At 47.5% G+C, this 22205-nt stretch overlaps 1 protein-coding gene across 1 annotated transcript in view; it reads right to left on the reverse strand.

Annotated features, from left to right (window-relative positions):
• The window catches only part of TCERG1L (transcription elongation regulator 1 like), a gene marked incomplete at both ends in the record, with an annotated part of 66404 nt that extends 44514 nt beyond the window's left edge, over positions 1 to 21890 (reverse strand). Inside the window, 4 exons of the mRNA XM_084289995.1 lie at positions 7055 to 7243; positions 19813 to 19993; positions 20860 to 21006; positions 21618 to 21890. Of these exons, the coding sequence (XP_084146121.1) occupies positions 7055 to 7243; positions 19813 to 19993; positions 20860 to 21006; positions 21618 to 21890 (790 nt within the window). The remainder of the gene's footprint in view (positions 1 to 7054; positions 7244 to 19812; positions 19994 to 20859; positions 21007 to 21617) is intronic.
• Between the last annotated feature and the right edge of the window lie 315 nt (positions 21891 to 22205).

Here is a 22205-nt window from a genome sequence, read left to right on the forward strand (position 1 = left end):
TTTAATTAGGATTTTGCTATTGTCAACACCCTGATGGCACGCTGGGGACACTGAGCCCATTCTGCCCGGCGTGCCCGCTGCCCCTGGGCACGCCGGGCAGAATGGTCCCCTCACTTGCATCAATAAGTGTCCCCTGACTTACTTCATCTTTCAGCGGGGATGGTGTGGGAAACTTCAGAAACAAAGCCCTGCCCGACACCTCCCCGCAGCGTTACCTCTGCGACCCCTCCGCACCAGCCGCACCGTGCTGGGCCACCAAAACCAGGCTGCATTTCCACAAAGAATCGCCGTCAGGACAATCACCCAGCTGCTGGAGGAGCCTTCACCGGGCAGCTGAGCTCTTCAGCGTTCAGCAGGGATTTGCTGTCCAGCAGCAGGAGAAAATTGGTATTTAAATGTGATCCCTGGCACGATTCTAGCTCCGAAAACCGCTGTACGCGCGCGCCTTCCTTCGCATGTGCCAACACAGATATAAAACCGAGAGGTAATTTTATGCTGAATATTAGGTCGAGTAGGAAGTTATCACTTTAATAACTATAAACATTCATTTGCTTGCTTCGTTACACAGCATTAAAGCTGGGCAGATCATTTACAACGAGCTTGTTAGAACTACTCAGTATTCAGAGTCGAGCTCGGTTTTACTGCTAGACACAGGACACCCAGAAATGAGGAGGGGAAAAAAGCTTCCCAAGGATATTAATGCCAAATTTTTGTTGGGAATGTTTGGAATTGCTCATGATTTTCCATAAACGTTACCTCTTGCTCACCTGCCATCTATGAATTCCGGGAATGTCTGGGCCAGGCACTCACAGCTAACAAATGCAGAAGAAAAATTGCCACCATGTGAATTATCATCGTGTTTCCTGGGGAAAAGGAAAGAGCCACCACCAAAGCCCAGACCAGCAGAGCCCAGAGAAGCTGTCTGAATGCCAGACATGTACAAGTTTGTGTTTGTTTGTTTTTTAATTATTTTTGTAATTCCTGATTTTGTAGTTGCACCAGAGGCTGGATAAAGCCCCCCTGCAGTGACACACCGACTGCTGCGGTCCAACACTGGCTCAGCTCTGCTGCCACGTGGCTCTGGGTAGCTTCAAGGCACCAGAGGGCTGACCTTACTCCTTAATTAACATCCAGACAAAATAATTGCTACAGACAGGCAGTACCTAGCCCTGCCATTCAGTCTCAGGGAGGAGCAGGACGTGAGGATGGCACAGCCGTAACCGCACCGCCTCTCCCCACCCACTGGGACCCCAGCACTCCGCATAGCCAGCGCCTCTCTTGGCTGTGAAGAAGCTGGTTTTCCCCCCCAAAACACCATTAAAATAATTGAGTAATTGTTGTTATGAAAACGTGTTTTGTATCAGCAGAATTTGCTAATGAAGCAAGCTGACAGACACATGAAAGAGCATGTAGAAAAACCCTGGCACTCAGAGGTGTTTTGAACATATAATGACGCTTGGCCGTTAAGTTACTGATAGGAAAAATACTTAGTCACTTCCCAGCTGTTCTGTGGCAGGGTAAAACATTACATTTAAACCATTAAATAATTCTGAAAGGAAGAGAACAGGTGGCAAATGGCTTCTATGGCAGATGGTGCCTTTTTAATATTTGTACTCGCTGCTAATTTAGAGAGTCCATAACCACACACTCCTACCTTACCTTTCCCATTTGAATAATTAACAAATTGTATGTGAAGAAACAAATACCCCAGCTCCTAATACAGTAGCCATAAGAAAGGCATTAGAGATTGCCAGATATCCTATACCTGAAGTACCACGTAACTTGAAATCTGGAAGTTTCTCGGGTTTTGGTTTGGTGGTGGTGTTTGTTTTTTTTTTTGATTGCTTGTTTTAAGAGAGTCCTCTTCAAAGGCTTGGCTTGATACTGCTGGAAAATTAAGTTCCCTCTTTACCAGCAGAGCAAATAAGCACGAAGATACAGCACAGATAGCTGTGTAGCTGTATCTCCACAAGCTCCTGTTTAGTCTTTATGTTAGATCTGGCACAAAACCCAAGCTAACAGCAAGGGTGACATTACATGGAACATTTTCCCTAGCACATGTAGGAGCAGAACCACCAACAGATGAAAAAGGAAGAAAGAAAGAAATAAACCTAGAACTGAGCTCCAATCGCATTTCTGGACCTTTCTCAGTTTTAGCTGATTGATCTTAAATCACTTCCCCCGTGCTCAGCAGAACCGAGCAGCTCACCAAGCACTGTGCCCACTTCTCACTACACCATGCTACTGAGTGGCTCCATCCTCAGCTACCCGAGTTTTATCCTGTCAAACAAACCCACACAGACAACCCAGACACCCCTGCTGCACTGGGACCATGGACATCTGGAGGAGAAGCAAAGAGCAAGGGGCTTGGCTTAGCCAGGGCCCCCCCGGCAGCACCAGCGTGTAGCTGGCGACCTGACTCCCAACCTAAGGCGGGATGTTGGCCACCAGCAGGTTCTGCTGCAGCTCCCTTTCCCCACCAGGCTTCAAGCTTAGCAGTGCTTGAAGGAAGCAAAGCAGTGATTTAATCACACCAGGAGTCCCTAATTACAGCTTCAGCTGCTTTCAGGAGCCAGTCTAGGCACAGCCTTCTGGATATTCCTCACTAGAAGGCAGCTAAGGCACTATTTTACCAGCTTGCTCTACAGAAATGTGCGGTACCTGCCTTATGCTGGTTCTTCCCAGCCTAAAAGCAGGAACTCTGCCCTGACCGAAACACCCAAGGGCAGGCTGTGGCTGAGCGTATGGGAGACTAGACAGAGGCCCTGACAACCAGGGAAAATTGAGGAGTCTAGCTTTGTTTAAAAATATCAAGGGAAAAGAAAAAAAAAAAAAAAAAGAACTTTTGTAAACAAAAGTGGCACCAAAACAAGCATGCTCAGCTTGTAGTAGGGAAATGCTAACATTATCTTTGAATTCTACGTTCTGGCAGACAGCAAACAGAGCAATGCATCTGGCAGCTGTACAGATTCCTCGCATTTGTTTCATAAACTGCCCACCACTGGGCTCATCTGGACTGGCTTGAGATCAGCAATTTTAACACAAGAAGGGCCGAAGAGGAGAAAAACTGGAAATCGAGTCTGCCAGACACCAGTTCTCATCTGCAAAGATTTCAGGTATCACACTGCCACAGAAACCTACCCAGCCACTGCCTGGGACAAAGCTCTGTGACTTTCCCAAGGTACCTCCACACCATATATATAAACTCTAAATATATTTTTTTTAAAAAAGGAGAGAGGAACACCGGAATGAGAAGTTCCAGAAGCAGCAGCACCAGCCCCTGGGGCTGAATGCTTTGTGTTCCCCCAGCATTGTGCTCCTGAAGCTCCAGGAGCCCTCCTGGGGGAGGCTGGCGCAGTGCAGGACGGGGACACCCCCAGCACCCCATTACCAACGGGGCCTCACCTGTGGGGCCGGCGGGGAGCAGCACAGCTGGGCTGGAAACCTCCCTAGAAATAGATACTCAGTCAATTATAGGCTTATTGATCGAACAAACTGCAGTGACTGGAAATACAATGTACACGTGGCGGTGTAACACCCACCTCTGGAGTAATCCATTCGCGGCCGATAGCGAAGCGCTCCGCTCAGCCTGACACCAAGCTACGAGCAGGTTTAACACAGGAATAATTTAACCTTCTGCTTTGTTCCTTAAGTTCATTCATACCACCAGAACGTCGCCTCACATGCTTTAGACAAGGAGAACATGGGAAGTTCATTAATTACCACGTTACTTTATAAATCATACATGAAACAAGAAAAATGCGGCTGCCCCAGGGCCCGCAGATTATGTGCTCTCAAAGATTTATTTTTCTGGGAGAACTGTAAGTCATCCCTAATAAACGTCAACACGCTGATGTTTTCAACAGAAAGGCAGACAGGGTTACAAAGTACGCTATGCACTTGGGATTATCTGTAAATTAAATTACTCTTTCTTGAGGCTTTCCCGGTCATTACCTCACAGGGCAATGCAGACATTTATTTTTGACAGCAGAGAGCCGCCTTTGGCCAGCTGACCATTTCTGCCCTGGAAGTTAAATCCAGCTGCACCACCTTGTCTGCAGGGTATTTCAGAGGAGATCGGGGGCAGCTGCAGCACGCACAGCAGAGCTTATTTCTAACGCTTCTGCAAAGCTTTTCGCCAGCGTGTCTCTTTGCCTTTTCACTCATGCCTATCCAAACTCTGATTCATTCATTAGCGTTTATGAACACACACACACACATATTTATTTATTTAATCAGGTCGCTGTGTCTGTATTTATGGACCTGGTCAGCCGATGCTGCCCCATCCTCACAGCCATCCCGGCCCCAAGGGCAGACGTCAATCCACAACACGCCGAGCGCGGCACAAGTTCAGGAAGCTTTTCATCAAGCTCATGTTGACAAAGATAATTTAAAATGAACACCTTAGAGTCCTCTTTACTGCAAGCACAATAAAAAGGAATTTCATAAAAATGTTTTATGTAAGCCTTTGCAAAGGAAATAGCCATCCCTCCAGAGATGATGATTAATAGAGAAAAATGGTTAGCTGAATCTCCAGTTTATTTTGTATGTACTGGGCATTTCCAAGCTTTCTTTTCTAAAAAGCTACTATATATTCTGTAGGAGAACACACCCAGAAGTGTGTGGTTTACTGAGAAAGATTGATAATAGGATGATTGCTCAGGCACTCAAAGCATGATAGTTGATAGCCTATCACACACTCATTCGAAAGGAAAGCAACAATTATCATGGCCTGACATGTTTATCATTGCAGCGCTGAGCCAGTTATCTGCACGGCAGAGCTCCACGATATTAGAATATTCTATCACGCCTAACACAACTCACGCAGGGCTCGCTACTGCAGCTGTAAATCACAAGTCCTGCGACTGCTTCTTCCAAGAGCGCTCGAGCATCTCAATTCAAGCAGGAACACAGCTGGCACCCACATTTGGTTTTCGGCATGGAAGAAGAACTATTTTCTTCCCCTCTGGATTCTCCTCCAAGATGCTCGCTTGCAAAGAGGCAAAATAATCTCTGTGGGTCAAATAACTCTGTGGGAAGTGCCACCAGCTCTGCCAACCCCCTGCCCTAGAGAGGGACCCCAGCTGCCTGGCTTCCCTGCCCCTAATTCCAGGCCTGGGCCCCGCTACCCGGCGCTGGAGCAGCCAGGTGACAGTGTGCTCCCCTGGACGATGACTGAAGTCTTTCTGCATATCTTGTAGGTGACCCAGGGACAGGGATTCGGGCAGGTGCTGCCTCGTTCATGAGCTCTGCCTCTTCCTCCTGCTCCCACGATGGGCCTGCCTCGTCCTCTTCTTCCTCCTTCCCCTTCTTAGTCACGTTTCTTCTTTTAATAAGAGACCTGGTTTCACATCCACTGCTTCTCCTCGAGTAAAGGGACAACTGATACCAGCACAGGTTGGCCCTGGATCAGCTGTAGGGCCTGAACCAAACGTCCAGGCCCAGAGGCATTTGCCTCCTCTTGACGGAGCCGAACAGTCCTGAGAGCATCTGACGGGCACAGCCAGCCCCAGGGCAGATCAGGGCATACCTTTCTAGAACATTCTATCATCTTTTTAGGATCCCGCATTTGTTCAGGGCTGAATTCCAAAGCCATGGGAGGCGACAATCCCAATAAATACCTGCCCACGTCCTCCCACACACCTTGCCACCCGCTGCCGTCCTGCCTCGGGGCAGATCTCCGGGTGGCATTCTTAACTAGTTGGTTAACCTCACACAAAGCTGCAAACACAGGCAGGAGGCATGGCAACAGGACCGTGCTAGTCTGAACAACCCACAGATATTAAAATCTGGTCAGATCCGTTGTTATCCCAACCCACAGCCACCCAAAGGGCTGCTGTGGTTTAGCCTGGAGGCAGCTCAGCGCCACAGCCACTCGCTCACATCCCCACGGGGATGGGGAGGGAACCAGGGAACCGGTACAGCTCAGGGGGTGGGATAAAGGCACTTTAATGGGACAGAAAAGGAAGAGAAATAGATATGTAACATCTACCCAAAACAAGGGATGCACAACGCAATCTCTCCTCTCCCACCAGTCGGCGCCCAGCCAGACCCAGCAGCGGCAGCTCCCCCAGACAGCCACCCCATAGTCCTTGTCCCACACCACACCACACGGCAGGGAACCCCCTTTTGGGCCCCTCAAACCAGGACAATATTCTGAAGAGAGTACAGCCCTGTCCTACAGTCTGACAGGCTTTATTCCGACGGGAACGTTTGCTCCTCAGGCTCCCTGAAGATAAACACGCTGCCGTACTTCCTCAGCAGTCATTTATCTGAGCGGTTCTAATGACTGCTCAACAGGAACAATAATCACTGAGATACATTTCTCATACAAAGATCTCATCTGAACAGCCAATATCGTAACTGCACACTTTCCCCAAATTTTAATCTCGCTGTATTTTGCTGTGGTACACTTCAAGCATCAAAAAAATGCAAAATGCACCAAAAATAAAATTTTAAACTTAACTGATATACTGTATTTCAAAAATATATACTTAAGCATTCAAAGCACAAATAGTTTCAAAAATTATCCCAAAGACTTAAATCAGACAGACTTCCACAGCAAGTTAGGGATGCCCCAGTATCTCCCTGGGTATCACGTTCAGAAAGCTGTTAAGTGGTGTCACGCTAAGAAAATGATATTCCATGATATCTTGGGATATCTTGGGATATCTTGGGATATTCCATGATTCTGTTTCTAGCAGATACCTTTCAGCTGCCAACACCACAACCTGAGGATCTGTTGCAAAGGCTGAGTGCCACTAAGGCCGTGTTTTCTTATAGATGTGATAAAGGATGCAACTCAATTCGCATAATACCCATAAATGTCAAAGCACATCTAAAAACTACTAAGGCATAAGAGTTTTGAACTCGCTATTACCACACTTTCAGAAAGCACCTCTAAACAGTACCAGAAAAAATAACTTGAATTCCAGAAAAACACTTGTAACCAGCAAATATTTCTCAGAGCACACAACAAGGCTCGTACACGGAAGCCTCTCTCCGTTGCAAAGCATAATAAGCTGCTTCCTAATGCCAACAAGGGTAGCCTTACCTGGAAAAGGCGAAGTCAACACTGGAATTTTGATAGGTGAGAAGGTCAGCACGTGGCAGGGTTGGATGCTTGGAGGTGAAGGTCCTTGAGGGCCTTCAGACTCCACCGACATCATCGCCGCAGTGGCCGCTGCGGCCAACGCGAGGGTTTGATTGCTGCTGACCGGTTTAAGGCTATTCTGGCAACCACCTGTGGAAGAACGAGATACAACATTTTATTGTCAATTGGAAACCAGTGGATTTACGTCAGAATGGTTTCAGCATTTTGAGTTTTAACACAAGTTGGCACAATGACATGGAACGTTCTCCACCTGGCTTCCACTACACGAGTCCACCTTCACGAGATGCTAGGCATTGAAAATACTTTAACACTGCTTTCGAAACCTTTGAGTTTTCTGCAAAAAGCACACGTAATGGCACCATTTAAATATAAGTTTTACTTTATACAATGCCTTGTCCAAGGCTATGGGACTCATGCAGCACCACAGGCACCAGAGCCCTTGCCCACCTCACTGCCATTATTCCAAGTCCGAGCCTGTGGTTAGTGCATTTTCAGATATTTAAACCCCATGCATGTGAACATACCACTATAACCTGGAGGGACAAAGCAGAGTAATATTGGGTGATACATAAGCTGTGCAGTTATTAAATTTAAATGAAAAAATCAATAATAAATGAAGTCAACAGGTTGAGTGTATCGACCGTATTTACTTCATCTGCCATGGCTTCACAGCTCTTCACGAACAGCCTGATTCTGACTTTTCCTAAATATAAGCCATCTGATTCCAAATCTGAATCTTTGTGTTGCCTGTTATATTCAGCATCCAATGTTAGTGTTACCTGCTGGACTGTTGTCCTGGTAGATGCCAGCAAATACCTGAGTTCTGCAAGTTTTATTTAATAGTAACATTCGCCTTGAAAACACGCCATGCAGAAAATTCTGATCATCTTACAGAGCAACTCTGAAGTTGTCCACCAAACGTAGGCTCAAATTCACTTTTGACTGTGTAAGATTTACCTTAAAGTCTAACAAGCTTAAGGGGTAGACCTTTAGAGCTCAATCTTGTCTAAGTATGCTAAATAAACAAGAAAATGAGTAGTAAAAAGTCTTAAGGAAAAAAACTAATTTGACAAACACCAGCTGTTACTCCCTCTGTACTCAGCTATGTATTCAAAAATTAAGCAATCATTAGCTTATTATGTTATTTAGCAAATGTTTGCAGTTCATGTGGAAATCCTTCAGGCAGTAAGAGCCAACTGTAGCTCTGCAAAAAAAAAAAAAAAAAAAAAAAAACACTATTTGCTCAGACACATCACAGCAGGCATTTCAGACATTTCCCAGATTTTTTGTACCTCTGCCTGGCCCCAGAGCACCCGCTGCCCACCAGGCATGGGCCCAGGACACATCAGAAGGTGCGAAGGCAGCTCGGCATCGTGCCTTGGGCAAGGAGGGTGCTGCCACGGTCAGAGGGGGTGGACGCACCCCCAGCAAGCCACAGCCTAGCTCTGGAGCCCAGCTACCTCACCCAGGGTCTCAGATCCTCCTCTGCATTCACACACCTGAAACTTTTTGCATTTTAGCTGCCAAGTGCTGTTTTGCTCTCGGTTTGCACTGGGGGAGAAAAGTGGGTCAGTGTTTTGGAAGGAATATGTTTTGGTTACAGCTAATTGGGGCTCTTGAGGTTATCTGTTGTGCTAACTTTGGCAGCTTTGCTTCTAACTCTTCGTAATAATTATTGCCAACAAAATAAGCTCTCTCTCTTAGCAGAACAGAAGTCAATGTTCTCAGCAAGCACCACAGAAAAAATTCCATTATCGCTACTGCATTTGTCAATTCCAAGCAGAACCCATTTAAAATACCTGCACACGCACTAATAGGACAGGCATGCAGGCAAAAACACACACACTAACAAACAATATTAAAGGTTTAACCATTCAACCACCGATAGTTAAAAAATATTCTGCCAACGTCACAATGGAAACATCAAAAACAGCAGTGTCCAGCTACTCCAGCCCTTTTACCAGTTTTCATGTTTCTTCACCCGAGAACTAACACAGCGCATCGGTGAGGTTAAACACCTCGCCCCCAAGAAATCGCACTCCCTGCTAATCCCAGCCAGCCTCAGGTGGGGAGAAAGAAATCAACAAAACGTCTTCCGTAACTCTTATGAAAATTAATGTTGCATGGAAAAATTACTTTCCTACTGGCTTCCTACAGGGTACACAAGCCGCAAGGTTGTTTACTTCTCAATTGATTCTTATTTTGGAGAAGATGCAAATCCCCCAAAGAGCCCAGGAAAGCAGCAAAATAACCGAAGTCTTCGCTGCTTGGACAGCCAAAGTCTTCTATGAGCACAGACGAGTAAAACTCTTGAAGCAGTAGAGTTAGCAGGGCTTCCTTATTAAAGTTTCATCAATTCCGTTATTAAAGTTTCATGAGTCAGCCGAAAGAGAAGTTTCGGTGATTTCCCTGCCTTTGATGAGGTTCTCTCCCCCTCTCTCCTACTAAATAATTCCATCAAGCAAGGACTACCCCTGTAATTGTTAATACTTGAGAGTACATCACCAGCAGGGTGCCTGGGGGTCATCAAGCCCATCTCTTCCTTTGCAGTCAACTGAGCAACCCATCTCAGCAATTTATCAGGCTCAAAGAAAAAATATGATTTCCAAAGCAAACTCCTATTGGAACCTGGCCCAGGACATCACTTCAGAGATCGGGATTTTCTTCTGCATTCGGCATAGCTGGAGAGAAGCAGCTCTGCTCAGGAACAAAGCCGATTCTGCTGGAAGCATTTCCAAAAAGTTCTGGGTAGGGTTTCTTAGAATCACACTTAATGACTTCATTTACTTGAATTTCAAGAGCCTAATGCTTTGCAAGTAATAGTAAAATACCATCACCAATATACACTTGAGGGGAAAAAAAAATAGCAATGGTTGTTTCTCCAGATCTGTTTACCCAAGGCACGCTGCATTCTGGGCAGTGTAACACCCACTCGGCTATTCTTCCCCAGACTGCCGTCCCCGCTTCTCCAGCAAGCAGGCTAGGGGAGACATCTGAGATTTTTATGTGATGCTACTGGAGAGCAGCTGAAGCAGCAGTGAAGAGATTATTCAGAGACAATTAAGCGAAGGTGGTGAAATGCAGTGAAGGCGACGGAACAGGGCATCAAGCCCAGCACAGTGAGCGATGGGCGATCCCCAAATGTCTACCCGCACACATCCGTGTGGGACAGGGTCTACGCGCACAGGGGAGGAGCTGTATCTTTTGCACCTTCTCTTTTATTCGAGCACAGCATCATCTGCTTAAGTTTCTTAACCAAATCCAGTTCCCTGTTGATGTGGACGACCCATTTTCACGTGGTAGACCTGGGCCAGTTGGCTACAGACATCCAGGGACTGTAGGACAGAGGGCCTGGGCCAGGCTGCAGCACCCAGCGGGATGGAAGGGCACAGCAAAGCCCAGCTTTGGGCTATCAGCATGGTCCAACATTAAAAAACTGAAACAAGATTCTCTGCCTCAAAGAAAAAAAGAATAATTTAACAAGACAAAACTAAGTACTACTAATACTTGTGAGATATGAAGATCCACTCCTCTAAAAAAGAGTAATTTAATTTGAGACCTTCTCTTTTAGAAAAAACACATATATAGGCATGTGTTGTGCAAATTTACTGTACGTGTAATTTAATACATTTGAAATGACACTTGGCTAGATTGTCCTTCAGTCTGTGTCTTCAGTTCTGCCTACAGAACATCTTTCCCCCAAAAATGAGCATCTCCTGAGAGACCTAAATTAAAGAAATAAAAGAGGAGGAAAAAAATCAAACAGGTTAAAGACCTTTTTGAACTTTTTGGCTGTCATTGAAGAAAGAAAAATACATGAATGTATTTCCTTTTCACTTCTTTTAAGGACCTACTCAAATGCCTCTTTTTTGTTTGGTTGTTTTTGCTTTTTTCCCCTTTCAGTCCGTTAGCTCCTGCAAGGGCCCAACAAAGGCTCTGTAAGAGCTCTGTGGCTTTAGGAGAACCTCCTGCTGGCGAGGACAACTGGACACTAACTCAAACACTGACCTTGCTGCCTCTTCTTTTCCACCTGAAAGAACTGAAAGACAATTCTGACACAAATGGCGTTGCACATCAACGTGCTGAAGTATCTCTCCCCACATATGTGGACACCAAATGTAAGGAACCACACAACACTCAGTTTCTATCAAAGCTTTCCAATCGCCAAAAATTTCAACCCTATGCAAATGATCTTTGGTAGTTTACGAAAAGAACACAAGGACTCCGTACTAGCAGAAAAAACTGCCAAGTATTGAGTAGCATCCTAAGGGATTTGTAATACTTCCAATGTACCTCTAAAGCAATAGGTATTTTGAAGGCTGTCAGCAGAGATGCGTGTTACAAAAGTTGTATGAAATGAAATACCAATTAAACACAGGTTGGTTAAATACCTTCACCTGAGAGTCAGGGAAGTTAGTGACAGCGAGCTCTTAATCCTCACCCGCAGAGGGAGGTACACCACTTCTACTTCTTTTTAAACCAGATGTATTTTTTACTTTCCTCATAAAACTAATGATCACTAAGCAGCCTGACTGCCTTTACCCCTGTTTCTTTCAAGGCTCAAGCTACTTTCCCTCCTCCCAGCCCCGGCCACAGGCACCCCGCTGTTCTTTGGGCACCAGTACCCTGCTCAGTCCATCTGTTACTGAATTTGCTGCACCTACGTAGGCACAATCCCGGCTACTATCTAAAAAAAATGAAGAAGTCTATCATTTGTGATTACAAAGACACTTCAGAAATGTTCGCTGAATCCCAGCTGATGCTTTCTACACCAGCTGAAGGCTAGAAGAGGGATTTTTGCACAACACCACACCACCACCAGATGACTCCTCGGGTCTAGTCCACTGGCTGGGGACCTATTCTGCAGCACAGGGTTGCCACTTACCACTCCAGCCTGGGGTTAATAAGTTCTGACAAGCATTAGAGCTGTAACAGAGAGCTCCCTGATGAGCTCTTGCTGGCAGCCAGGTGGGGAGCAGGGATGAAGTGCTGGCGTGCAGCTCCGCACCCTGGTGTGCCCCATGGGTGTTCGCAGAGCAGCGCAGGGAGACGGTGCCCCCAAGGCACGGGGTGCAGGAGGGTGCCTGGGACACTCAGCTTCATGCAACAGCTGTCATAAAACACTTAGCACTTCCTCTGAAGATGTGTGAAAAAACAACTCCAGAAGAAAGAACAAAGCGTTTCAAGTGTGAATTATTGTTTACTGTCCCTTATTCCCTTTCCCTTCATCTGCAGAGTCTTTAAGAGAAAAAAAGAGATAATAACGTCTGAGATGACAGCTCCTTAATAGACTTATTAGACTATTATCAGTATTAAAACTGACAACAACTGTCTTTTGATATGGAAAAAAAGAATGTAGTTCAAATGAGTTAAAGTGGCTGTCGCTGTCCCATCCTCCCTCCTGGAGGACGAGCCACAGAACAGGGGGAACAGGATAAGGAAAGGTGCACAGGGACTGCAGCTTCGTGATATGGGTTAGTGGAGGACTGGCTAGTGTTAGGTGGATCTGGGGGATCTTGGAGGTCTCTTCCAACCTAGATGATTCTGGAATTCTGTGCCTCAGACCTCATCGCCACCCAGGGCCCTGCTGCTCCAGGCAGGCACAGCACTCACCTCGCCAGTTGCTCCAGGCCCTTTTGTGGACCAACAGCAGTGGTATCAGAGACTGCCCTGGCCAGCAGTGCAAGGCAGATGTTGAAACACAAGGTAAGATGACACAACAGGACAAAACGTGACAACTAATAATATTAATAAGTATCACCTTAATAATAAATATAGATACTTATCCTACCTCTAGATACATGTAATGATACTGACCAGTACATGTAAGGAATGCACTCAGACCCTGAAATTGACAGCAACTGGGAAGATAAGTTACTCATTGTTTCATTCATCAGTGGGATTAAAAGGGTTTTTATTACAGACCGTTGGGATCAAACACTAGATATTGTCCTTTCTTGCTCCACTCAGGTCTCTACCACTGTAAAGATATTTTCTGGTACCATGGACTCAACAGGACTGATGCACTTTGGCAGACTAAGATGTCCTTCCAGTCCCATACTCCCCTCAGGAGTAAATTTAACTCTAAAGTGGATACATACAAACCACCCACTCAAGCTCAGTATACTTACTAGTAACAATAAAGCACTTTTTTGAACCTGTTTCTGTCAGTTCTGCCTGCCCCCTGCTCAGCAGGCCGGACTGTCACAGCGACATTGAGGCGCCAGACGATGGCTGGTGAGTGGGAAGGCCACGGCCTTGCTGAAGAGCACCGAGCTTCTTTTCATCAAGCACAAACATTTGGAAGGCCTACAGCACATAAACTTGTAATACCAGTATTTATTCTTGCAGAATTCAGGCTGTGGAGGATCTGCTGGCCCTGCTGCCTGAAGTGCACATGGCTCGAAATTTCAGGTGCTGAGCAGCTTGAAGCAGCGCTTATCGATCAATATCACGAAGCAATGGGTTGACTTAAATAGTATATTTATCCCAATACAAAGGAAAACATATTGATTTCCCTATCTTCTGAAGCCAAGAGGGAAGAAAAAAACATAGCCTTTTATGTGTGTTACCTGGTATTGCACACGTCTGCCAGTAACAGCACCACTAATGGCTCACTTTTATGCCCACATGTAGTAAAAAGACCTGGCTCCTCACACACACTGACAGCCTCTGCAAAGCCCCAGGAGAGATGAATTTCTGTACAACGGGGTCTTGGGACGGGGTAGGAAAACATGACAAGCAGGGCAAGACTACAAGCCTTTGACCATAAACATGTAGCTTGTAGCCTTATTTACATTACTGGAGTGAAAACCCATCTTACTGGGGCTAAGGTTTGGACAGGTAACACAAAGAGCCATAAAAAACACAAATTTCATGATATTTTTGTTTTGTTTATTGAGTGCCACTGAAGTCAAGTGTTCCCAAGGACTTCAGTGCTCCTCTCTGCGGCACCTGACCAGTCCAAAAACGCAGCAGGCTTTCGTGACATTTCAGCTCCTCCAGGCTCCAGGTCTGAGCCTGGCTTTCACAGCCGGGGTGTCCGCATCCCCCAGTCTGAACCCCGACACGTTCTGCTGCAGGCTCAGCCCCCTCTCCAGCCAACTCTCCTTTCTCCAGTATCAGAGATGAAAAGAGCATCCAGAGGCATGCCGTGTCCCATCAGTGCCCATCTTTTCACAGCCTACTCAAAATAGAGGTTTTCTTTTTGTGCCTTTGCCAACACGGAAGCATGAGAAGAATAGCAAGATAAATATCTCCCAGCTTGCAGGCTTTGTACAGGATTCCTGGCATTAAAAGCCTCAAATCCAGCCTGGTTTAGGAACCAGAGAAGGTCAGAGGTCTTTTGTGTCATGTATTTCAAATTTGCTCAGAACCATACAACTTTTCAAAGTGAAATTGAGCAAATTTTTATATATAAAGGAATCACCTTCCTTTATAGATTTGTCTTCAATTTAAACTGAAATCATCTATCTGTATATGTACACAAATTCTACCACAGATACTTGCTGTGGCACTGGCTCAGTTCTGCAAAGGTTAGTGGGATTAGAAGAAAGAAAATGAATACTGATAGGAAGGATCAAATAATCCTAATCCACATGGGATCAGTAATGCTAAAGTAATTTTGTGAAATTATAAATGAACTCATCTTTCTGATATTTGTGATTGTCAATATCCATGGATGAAAGAGCAAAGTGACTGGTTTTGAGCAAAGAGACCCCGTTGAAGTGTAGGGGAAGGAAAGAAACTTTGACTTAGTGGAAAACACCTTCTGTTGAAAAATCTTTCCATAAAAAAAAAAAAATCTGCTTTAAAAAGACTAACTTCCATCAAGGAGACCAACACAGTCTTCATTCCAGGTTAGATTGACCCTGACGAAAAAAATACTGAGAGCATTTTGTTAAAGATCAAAGCAATTAAAAGGCTTTCACTTCTTCAGTATCCACTCACAGCACTTAGTGCTCTGACTGACAAGGCTCCCGCAGGTTTCCCATCACGTATTGTTCCGCACATAACTTAGCAGCTACTGCTGCAGAAGTCCATAGAATCACAGAACAGCTCGGGTTGGAAGGGACCTCAAGGATCTCCCAGTTCCAACCCCTGCCATGGGCAGGTTTGCCACCCTCTAGGTCAGGCTGCTCAGGGCCTCACCCAACCTGGTCCAGAACACCTCCAGAGATGGGGCAGCCACAGCTTCTCTGGGCAAGTACCAGGGCCAGTACAACACACATTGCATATTCTTACTGGTCTTATTTTGAAATGTGTTTAAAAAATCTGTTTGAGGACTGCCAAGTGTTTCAAAATGAAAACTGATGATGAAATGCCCGAGTTTACTCAGCTCTGAGCAAGACGTGCAGAAGGCAGCACCCAGGCTCCATTTACACTGAGGCTCCTGCAGACACCGCTTTCTCAAGGCTACCAAGTCCCCAAACTGTTGGGCTAGGCCACTGCCCATGTCACTCACCCACAGAGAAGTTTGAGAGCCTTTATTCAATCAGCCATCAGCAGCACTAACAGAAGCAATCTTCAGCTCTGGGCCCTCTCAGCACCGGCTGAGGACAGGATTTGGGTCAGGTACAGATGCCCAGGTCCCTCTGCAGGCCCAAGAATCTCCCTGCACAATCCCCGAGGCTGTCCACAGGTGCTCTGCTGGAAGCTACACAGTACTACAGCCCTCAGGAAGATGTTATATTGCTGGTGCTGCCGGAGTGCCTGCATGCTGTCAGACACAGCACAAGACATTGTGTTAGTGGCATTGCTACAGAGCCAGGAAGCTTCCAGTCCCTACAGGACTTTGAGCTGTGCGATGTGGGACCGTGCCCATGGTCACAGGAGGCACCACACAGCTAACCTGGCATTTCTGTCACCCTTCAGCGAGCAGAAGCCATACACAGATTTCAACAGCTACAGGCTGAAACCCATCATTTCAACATAACAACATCTCTGGGTTTCTGCTGTCCTCAGCCAGGATGCCTCCTTCACTCCCCCTCCACGTGCCAGCAGCTGGAGCACACAAACAAGAGGTGGGACCAGCTTCGGTGTTTGCCCAGGTGGGCTCTGCTCGCCGTGGTTCATAAAGCACTTCTAGAGAGATATGAGACATCCGTCTGTACCTCCTGAACCTCCCCTTGCAGAAGGCGAGATGAAAGGATTGTTCTCCAGGTTTTCCCGTGAAAACCTTCTTCCACGCACCAGCAGGAACACGTGGCTTACCAGGGAACTGCTGGCAGCAGTGCTCTTCAAAGCCGGAGACGCCAAGCTGCAGGGACGCATACTGAAAGCAGCTTCACTACCACCGGTAACAGTACAGCAGCGAACATCAAGGACCAGAGGGCTACAGCTTTCACCTGAACAGTGGAACCAAGGCTCCCTCCATAGGCCACCAGCCGCGCAGGGACGTGCAGAAGGCAGCAGGAGGAAGGCAATGTGCATCTCTGTACCCCCGTCCCCAGGCAGAGCTGTGCCTGCGGATGCTGCTCCCCACGGGAAGCTCAGTGCTGAAACCCAAAAGCTTCAGCGCAAGGCAGAGACCTCGTTCTGAATGAATTAACCACCCAGAACAGCTAATTCACAGTGCTTTGAGGAAAGCTTCCAGGAAGCTCCTTCAGCAGAGCAAAGCCAGACAGCACAGCTAACACGGGCATGGCTGACTCGGTCCAAACCAGCTGTGACTCCGTCCACGTGGCAGGCAGCACACCGCAGGTGACAGCAGCATTCATCCTTCCTCCGCAAAAATACCTCGACACTGCCTTCCTCGCTTACAGTAATGAGCCCGACAGACATAAAACCAGCTATCGCTTCTGGGTGGGAAAATAAAATGCCATTATTCACTTTAGATACACAAAACTGTAAGCACATAAATTCATGTTTTGTAATATACTGGAGAATAATAGCAGCTTCCTTCTCTTGCAGAAAATAACACCTCCTAGTAGCTCGTACTCACAGCTGTGAAATTACGGGCATTACCATTCACCAAACGCCAAAGCCTCATTCCTTTATCTTCGTAACATTGCTGATACACTGAGAAAACAATTATATCATTACTGATAACTGTGGAAGGCAACCCTGCCTGTAAGATAGGCTTTCAAAACGAATACAGTCATGTAGCCTGCAAAAAGCTTATTAACTTCTCCGTTTAAACCACTTAACTAAGCAATTTGCTCTCAGTATTTTTATTACTCTTCATATTAACTGTAAAGATTATATAGGAAACACTTCAAGTACTGCCATAACACTTCCTAGGAAGTTTAAGTATGTTTGGAAGCAGCTCCTGATCGGGCTGTAAGGCACTGATACCATCTTCCCATTCTTGCAGCAGTGTCATAAATATACACGTCTGCCTTCACGAGCTCCAGAGCACACAGACCTCAGAGCACATCATTTGATTAGCACCTGATGCATGGATTGCATCGGTCACAAAAACATTTAGAGAGGGATGGGAGGATTTAAGAAGTTAGCTGGGGGGTGTTTCACACCCTCCCCTGCTCCTCTCCCACTTGAAGGGGAACACGGAGAGCTTTCTGAAAAGGAGGGCAGCAAATGCTGAGCACTCTCCTGGAAGAAAAGCAGGGGCTTGCACCGTGCCAGGCTGCTAGTGGCACAGGGAAGGAGCCCGAAGGACAAAACCTGCAGAGGTGAATGAGTCAGGAGATTTACCACCAATAACCTCTGCCCGTGCTGTGCAGCCCTAAGAGCAGCATTCTGAAAGGAGCTGCAGTAGTCAAAGAAGTTGCCATACACTGAAGGAAAAAGGGCTGGAAGAGAAATTTAGAGACACGAGCAGAAAAAGGCTCTGTCATCAGCCTGTCCTGTAAAAGCAGCTACTAGAATTAGGTGGAGCATGAGTACATTTAACTGAGGGCAGAGAGGAAGGTGAGGCTGCAGCGCTGAGCACAGGGCTGGACACAGCCCTGAACAGAGAAGGCAACGGGAAAACAACCTAGAGATGGGAAAAGAGGGGAAAGGCAGAGCCTGAGGGGAGACCAAATAAGCAACCACGCAACTTGGTGGCACCCCAAGTTCAATTTGAAATGTAAGCAGTGAGAGGTCAGTGACGGAATTAACAGCAGACAGACTTTGTATCAGCAGGAAAAAAAGATGCCATTCAGGGTAATTCTACCAGAAACCTCTTACAGCAGGAGGATAATAAGAAGAAAATGGATCAGCACCAGTTTGATCCATCTGAAGACCTGTCAACACACGCCTGGCTGTGCACATATTGTTCACCAGGAAGGAAATCTTCAGCGACAACACAGCTTCCCCTTGCTACTCTGGGATCACAACCCTGCCGTTCGGCTGGGAAGACCCTGCTCTGCCTCGCGAGCTCTCCTCATCTGCTACCAGATAGAGATATAATTCAAATACAAAGAGTAAGTATAAGATATGTGTCGAACTCCCAGCCTTTGCTGCATTGTCTGAGCCGACAGCTCAGCACAGAGCTCTCTCAAGACCCAGAGCAAGCACATAAATTCGAGCCAGTTTACCAGGTACCAGGCTCCCAACCCATCTGCCACACGTGCATTCGTGCAGCTATGCCAAACTCCTTCCTCACCGCTGCATTTGTCATTAAGAATGCATTTCAAGCAATGTATCCTGCCTGGGAACACCGCTCAGACGTTCCCTACCGCATCCAGGTGGGAAAGCATTAACACAATGGGTTCTCACCCGTGGTGTCCCTATTTATGACCACCGTCACTCCCAGCAGAGCCACGGCCCCGCAGCTGAGCACTGCCTGCTTGTGGCAAGGACCGAGCGCAGCTTACTGGAAAGGGCTGCTGGAAACATCAAAACAGAGCTGATCCGAGTTGTTCAACATGCTAATTAATCAATCTGGCAAATTAACCCAAACAGTAATCTCTTCCAGCACACTCGCACTGAACTTCTGTCTTATTGGAAAAATACAAGAAACTGACTGCATGCTACACAGGCTGAAAACACAAAGTGCCTTACACAGAAAGACCAAGGGAACGAGGGCTCCTCTGCCAACCAAATGACCATCACCTTACATCCACGACAGAAACAAAGTCGGCAACCCATTAAGAATATCCTGATCCTGAATTTCAGAACAAAAGTTACTGGTTTAAGTATCAGTAGCATTATGGTTCTTAATCCTTTCTGTGAGACAACTGCTCTTCCAAATTAATACTGCAACTCACAGAGAGACTCAGCTTTATGGCAGCACACTTTGCTCTCTTCCAATCACAAAGCTTAGCTTTTCTATTAGCAGCTGTGACACACCCGAGTTATGCGGATTAATGTCACTTATTTCATAAATATCACCGAGCATAACTGAGCCCCAATGAGATGATGGATCAGTTACTCTTCTCTACTGATTACCATCTACACAAACCACATCAAATCCGTACAACTTACAGCAAACAGAAGAATCACACACGAACTCTTATCGGTATTATTTTTTTCTGGTTAATTGAAAATAAGCCAAGTATCTCGAGGGCAGCTTGCTCCATCTTTCTGGAAGTAGACAACCAGCTACGGAATCATCTGTTGCAATCTTCTATAATTAATATGTTCTTTTCTTTCTTTTAAAGTAATTTAGGGGATGAAAAGCACTCTGCCATCAAGGTTCCAGATCAATTGAGAGATTTTCAAATGAATGGAATGAAACCCTTACTTTAGAAAATGGCTTATGCCTCTCTGGAGTTGCATAAAAAGCGGTAAATACTTAATTATTTACTAACCTGGTATCAGCTGAGGTGCCAACACCACTGTGGGAAGAGGCCTGGAGGCAGTAGCTGGCCTGGCTATAGCCATAGCTACTTGATTTGTCATTAATAGAGGCTTCTCATTTCCCTGGAAGAGTCTTGATTCCTCAGGATGTATCCATGCTGAGTCCAGAGCAAATGCATTATTTAAGTATATCTGTCCAACACAAATAAAAACATTAAGGTTTGAGATACTTTATTCTCACTTCTGTTTCTCATTTTTTCTGTTTAATCTTTAGCTCATTGTTATGATACGGAAAGTATCTCAATTTGGGGACAAACTTACAAGAACAGATTGCTGCTACTCCGTAAGCGTTGTGGACAGAGTTTAGCTGATGATAAGAAAATTAACTGGCTCTGAACATGAATAATCAGCTTATGCAGCATCACCAACAGAAAATGATAACCGAAGCCAATTGTGCCTCAGACAGAGCTATTGCAGAGCACGTCTGTCTGCAATTCAGAGACCTCAGTCATCTTCTAGGTTGGAGTGACAGGGACGAGGGAAGGAAATGGGAACGTACAGTCACAAAGCCTCATTTCAATTATTCAGCTAGTTAAATTTACGGATGTAAATAACGATGGGCAGCACGAGGGCCTGGGACCGTGAGCGAAACCCTGGCGCCAGCCCCGGGGCTGGCAGCGCTCCCAGCGACAATGCTGCCTGCGCTGCACCCCCATGTCCCCTCCTGAGGAAAACGGGGAAGTGCTCAGGAGAGGAAAATGGAAACCCTTAAAATCCCATTCAGGAGCGAAGCTAAAGCATTTCACTCAGCGTAGCGTGGATAAATAGTGAAGATATTTTATTCTTTGCATAACTTCACAAGGCTGAAGATTTAATGCCACTGAAGTGCCCTCCTCTGCCCATTACCCCATGACATTCCTCCTCCCTGGGGGGTTCTCAGACAAACCCCTGCCCTCCTGCACACAGCTGCAGTTTACAGAACCAGGACTATTCCTCGGCTCACACAGCCTACGTGCACCAGCATTAAGCACACTCCAGAATACGAGACCCGGACTTACTTTGCAGGTCGGCAGCCTTTTATCTATCCAGTTCTTCCCAGCGTGAGGCGGAACCGTGGATGCGTACACAGGGGGAAAGAGAGGAACAAATTCCACACCCGACGACGGCGAAAATCCTATGACGGGAGAATGGCCTCCGAATATCCACTGAGGGAGGGGGGGAGGAGAAAAAAAAAAAAAAAAAAAAAAAAAAAAGCAGGGAGAAAAGTTAACAAAGGGATTTCACCACGAGTAAACTGATGCTTTAAATGGTTTCTTAATTAAAGAGATGACTGCACATTTCAGAAACAAGCCTCTTCAGCCCGAAAAACGTTTGGGTTTCTGCAGGCGCTGTAGGGGCAGCGAGAGGTGCCCCGGCCACCGGGAGCTGCCCTGCCGATCCCCAGTAAAGCAGCGCCGGGCGGGGGGGCTGCGGCTCGCCCCCAAACCGCGGCTTTTTCTCCGCATGACCAAAAAACCTCACGAACAAACCCAGAACAGGAGCCGGGAGCGGTCACGGGCTCTGCGGGGCGTGCTTCTGCCCTGCAAGCACACGGAGGAGGCAGAGCCGCGAGGGGCAGCGAGCTGCTAGGGGGGTCCCGGCCGCGGGGAAGGAAGAAAAAATTAAAGAAAGAACAAAAAGAGATGAAAACACCGCAGGTCCGGTGGAAGATGCCGGTGCTCCGCGGCTGGGAGTACCTCTAGCGGCGGCTCAGCGCCCAGCCGGGCTCTTTGCGGAGGAGCCCCACGGAGCCCCCACAGCCCCGTCCCGTCGTTACCTGCCCGGGCAGCAGCTGCCGGCGGTGGTGCCGGTGCTCGGCGGGCAGCAGCGGCAGCAGCGGCTCGCAGGGGACGTGCCAGCCCGGCGCGGACAGCAGCAGCGGTGGCGGAGGAGGAGGAGGAGGAGGAGGAGGATGGGGATGGGGATGATGGGGGGCAGCCCCACCGAGCCGGAGCAGCCCCGCGGCGGCCGCCGGCACCGCCCAGCCCCAGGGGGGCTCCGCCGGCCACAGCAGCGGCGGCGGCCGCTGGGCTGCGGGGCCCGGCAGCATCCTGCATGGCCCGGGGCTGCCACAGCCCCGCTCCGCTCCGCTCCCAGCCGCCGCCGAGTGCCAGCCCGGCTGAAGCGAGCCCAGGCGCCGCCCCGCTGAGGCGCCGCCCGTGTGGGGCGGGCCGGGCAGGGAAGGGAAGGGAAGGGAAGAGAAGGGCAGGGCAGGGGGGCTCCCGGCCCCTCCGGGCGGCACTCGGTGTGTTAGGGGTTGGGGAGAGGCTGAGGAGGGGCAGGGAGCGGAGCCGCCCCCGCTGCACGGTGAGGGGACGGCGCCCGCAGCGCGCCCGGTGCCCCGCGGGGGAAGCGGGCTGAGCCC

Source organism: Netta rufina, assembly GCF_964035555.1.
Source record: "Netta rufina genome assembly, chromosome: 7".
Classification (NCBI taxonomy): domain Eukaryota; kingdom Metazoa; phylum Chordata; class Aves; order Anseriformes; family Anatidae; genus Netta; species Netta rufina.